At 52.9% G+C, this 3,784-nt stretch overlaps 1 protein-coding gene across 1 annotated transcript in view; it reads right to left on the bottom strand.

Moving 5' to 3' along the window:
• Nucleotides 1-3,778, bottom strand: part of STK32C (serine/threonine kinase 32C) — a 54,467-nt gene extending 50,689 nt beyond the window's left edge. The window contains exon 1 of the mRNA XM_006754918.1: nucleotides 3,711-3,778. Within this exon, the coding sequence (XP_006754981.1) occupies nucleotides 3,711-3,771 (61 nt within the window). The 5' untranslated portion in view covers nucleotides 3,772-3,778. The remainder of the gene's footprint in view (nucleotides 1-3,710) is intronic.
• Between the last annotated feature and the right edge of the window lie 6 nt (nucleotides 3,779-3,784).

Below are 3,784 nucleotides of genomic sequence, written 5' to 3'. Positions count from 1 at the left end.
CAACCTCTACCTTTTAGACTGTCGAAAAATGAAAACACCACCAGCACCCACAGTTGGTGAAGACTCGGGGAAAGTATTTTCGGGGGGCAGCAAGGAGCAAACACTCATCTCCCTTCCTGGCCCTCCCTTTTCCTCTGCTCTGGCCCCTTCTGCTGGTCAGTAATTTATTCATGTTTCCTTGTCTACTGTCTGTCTCCCGGCTTCCCCTTTGTCCTGTTATCCCTCATTTGCAGCAGCCACATCTACTTGGTCACCGATGTATAACTAGCACCCAGGACAGTGGCTGGTTCATGGAGGAGCTGGACAGGTGTATCAAACGCTCCTCTGACATGGCTATGTCATTCCTAAGGATATACACTAAGGAAATAAGGCCAATGTGCAAAGACGAGTATACAAACATGTTCACTGTTAAATTGTTTATGGTATTTGTAAGATGGAAATGTCCTACAATAGAGAATTAAGTAAACAGCGTTATGTCTACAGAGAGGAAAGCTACAAAGCCGTGATTATCAGCCCTGACTGCTCATCAAAATCACCAGGGGTGGGGCTTAAAGATGTGCTGATGTCTGAACTCCTCCCTCACCAACAAATTCAGCCCACGTTTTGGGGAGCGGGGTCCGTGGAGTCCAGGTCACAGCCAGGACTGAGAACTGCTGTTGTAAATTTAGCCAACAAGCGATGCTGCTGATCTACACGGCGTTCGAAACGGATTGCTAAGTAAAAAGCAGGTGATGACAAAAGCGTATACGGAGCACGCTCCCATTTCTGTGTCAAGGGAAACTGTGTTTCTGGACAGCTGGGTGTGCGAGGACATTCCTGGAAAAAGGCTGGGAAGATGCACGCTGACACCTTCTCTCGGAGCTGGCGTACAGATGTCTTGGTTTTCCTACTTAGGACCATTTTAGGAAAAACAGAGAAGTGTGAAGTCCTTGCAAATTTACACATTGTAATACTTCTCTAATGAGGAAAAAAAAACCAACAAAAAACAAAGGCCTGTTTTTCATTATTATAAAGGTGACTTGAGAACCAGATAGCCCTCCCGCCTGCCCCCACACCAGCACCCAGGCCGGGCTCTGCGCAGCCTGCGAGGGTTCGCTTACTCCCAGTCTCTCTGGACAAAGCAAACCTTCTCGGTGGTCAGTCACTCCCTCCCAGCGTGAGACAAGCCACGACGGCTGAGAAGGGCGGGGTGCCCCCCAGGCTCCCCAGCTGCTCAGCAGGAGGTGCTGCAACCCCCTCTAGCACAGGGGTGCCTGGAAGTCAGGGAGGGGCAGAATGGGAGGAGGGGGCTCAGGGGAGAGAAAAAGTTGGTCCTTGGTTCTGGGGTGAGGAAGAGGCTCAGAGAATCCTGGACAGAACCCAACCCCTGCCAGATAAGATCAATGGCGCTAGACGCCACAGGACTGGCGGGGTGTGGGACACTGAAGATTTTTCACATCACCACTACGGTTATTAGTTGGAATTTACCTGGCACTTTATTAAATTGCCCTCTTATTTTCCTTTTTCTTTCCCCCTGCATACTAAATTTGATATATTAATTGGGTGTTTTAATAAAAAAAAAAGTCACCAGAAGGTTTCACATTGCCATAGCAACCATGCAGTCCCAGTAAATGCGAGTCACCAGCACCACCCAGTCGCCTCTTTAAGTCTGCTCCCCAGGGGAGCTACCTGGAGGGGATGGGTAATTTCACACCCTCACCTGGAGAGGAGGTGGGTTCAGGGGGCACGACGCCCCTCCTGCAAGACAGTCCTCTCTCCTTTCCAAACCCTATTCTTTCCATCCAAATAAACCCATGGCCTTCATGCTAAGATCTGCATGTTCTCTCTGCAGACACAGCTGCGACTCCTGAGCCGCAGGAGCCCTGATGGTGACACGCAGTCGTGGAATACAAGTGGAACGGAGTGGTTGGCCACCCAGGTAATGTCTGCCCAGGGACAGGTTTGACCTCCTGGTCTCACATGTTCGGTTTGGGGATGTGGCCACTGTGCCCAGTGACGAGCAGGTGATCGGTGGTCACATGTGCTAAAAAGCAAGCATCTGCAGCCAACATCAGTTACCGCCCACAAGCCCAGAGGGCTGGTGCCTCTGCCACCCTTTCGCAGGCAAGTAAGGAGGGGGGGACGTGTTAAATAATTCCCCAATCAGACTGCGAGCATCATAAGGAGACTCTGTGCTCTTTTTGCCTCTTAATGATCCATGAATTCAGAAACTTAACACACTCAGCACGTGGAAAAATTCTACCTTAACAAGCGGAAGGCCGCTCCGTGCTTTCTGCGACATCAACCTCTCTACCTGTGCCTCAGAGAGCACAGTGCGAGGGCACGAGAGAGTGGCCAGCTCCTGGCTGACACCAGCAAATGCTGGAAACAGATGTATTTCTCAGACGTGTTCTCCGCCTGCAGGAGGAAACTAGACGTAAATCTGCTTCCTGACTAGTTCCTAGTTCACCCGGCTTTCTTTATTTTGAATATTTATGCTAAAAACAAAGACATATAACGTGAAACATCCACAGCAGTGCGTTCTGCTGTCCCCAAGTTCAGAACAAATGAAAGCCAGTCCCAGATCACACACTGTGCCAGTGTGGCTGGTCCTGGATGCCCATCCTGGGAGTGCAGGCAACCATGACCCTCCCCTGCTGGCCCGACCAGCCCCGGGCCCCACCCCAGCACCAGAGCAGGCTGCCCATCACTCCTTCTGACCACGGTCAGCACAGGCCTGCACACTCGCCAACCCTGGCCTGCGGTCGGACTATTGTAATTTCCTATCATACTTAAATTATTTATCAGAAATAAATAGCTTGGGCTGTCACGCTGGGCTGTGCTCTAAAATTATAAAAGACCCATCATACTCTGCAGGCTGCCTACAAATGAAAAAAAAAAAATTCAGATTTCAACTATTTTAGGAAAATGTCAAAAAACATCATATGTGTCATCACTGTACCATTTAAACGTGTGACATCTGCAGAAGGGCTGTGTTTGCATGGGCATTGCCACGGTGCCCCAAAGGCGGACACCACACAGCCACCTTCCCTGCAGGGGCTAAGTCAAAGGCTCCTGGTGCCCAGCAGGACCCCGGGAAGTGTGCCTGGATGGCCTGCTGCCCGTCACCTGCCTTCCACCAGCACCAATCCCTCTATGGCCACTCAAGAGACACTGCACTCTGGGTGGGCAGCTTTACCTGCAGGAGAACATGAGAGGAAACCAGTTTCCCAAAGGGAGGTCTGTAAGGAAGGCTGGGCCTCTCCACAGCACATCTGTGTGCAAAGGCTGGGGGTGGGAGGGGGGGCAGGAATGTGCCTTCACCCTGGAGAGGGAGAGTGAGGGCCAGGGGACCCGGCCACCTGTGGAGGACTCATCTCCCTTGCACACTGGGCACAGTACAGGTGAGAGTAATGAACCGAGCGGCACACAGCCCCTAATGAAAAGGTACAGCTCTTGGTACAAAGGGCGGTGTCGTACCTAAGCCCGGAGCCGCCCGATCGCCACTGGACATGGAGGATGCAGGCGGGGCCCTGGACACGCGTGGGCACCGCAGGCACAGCCCGCCAGTTTCCTCGGAAACCAAGCAGCCCTGGGACGCCTTCCCATCCCGTGGCCGCAGTGTCTGGACGGGAGGAAATCCTACTGCCACGGCCCTCCTGCGAGGGCGTGCGGGGTCCCCACGCGGTCCCCAGAGCTGCCCGGAGCCTCCGCTGTGCGGCAGAACTCACCGTCCTCCTTGTCGTCAAACACGGGCCTCCGCGCCGGGGCCCCCGACATGGACGAGCTCATCCTCTTCTTCCAC

Source organism: Myotis davidii, unplaced genomic scaffold (genome assembly GCF_000327345.1).
Source record: "Myotis davidii unplaced genomic scaffold, ASM32734v1 scaffold72, whole genome shotgun sequence".
NCBI lineage: Eukaryota > Metazoa > Chordata > Mammalia > Chiroptera > Vespertilionidae > Myotis > Myotis davidii.
This window is presented reverse-complemented; position numbering and strand designations above follow the sequence as displayed.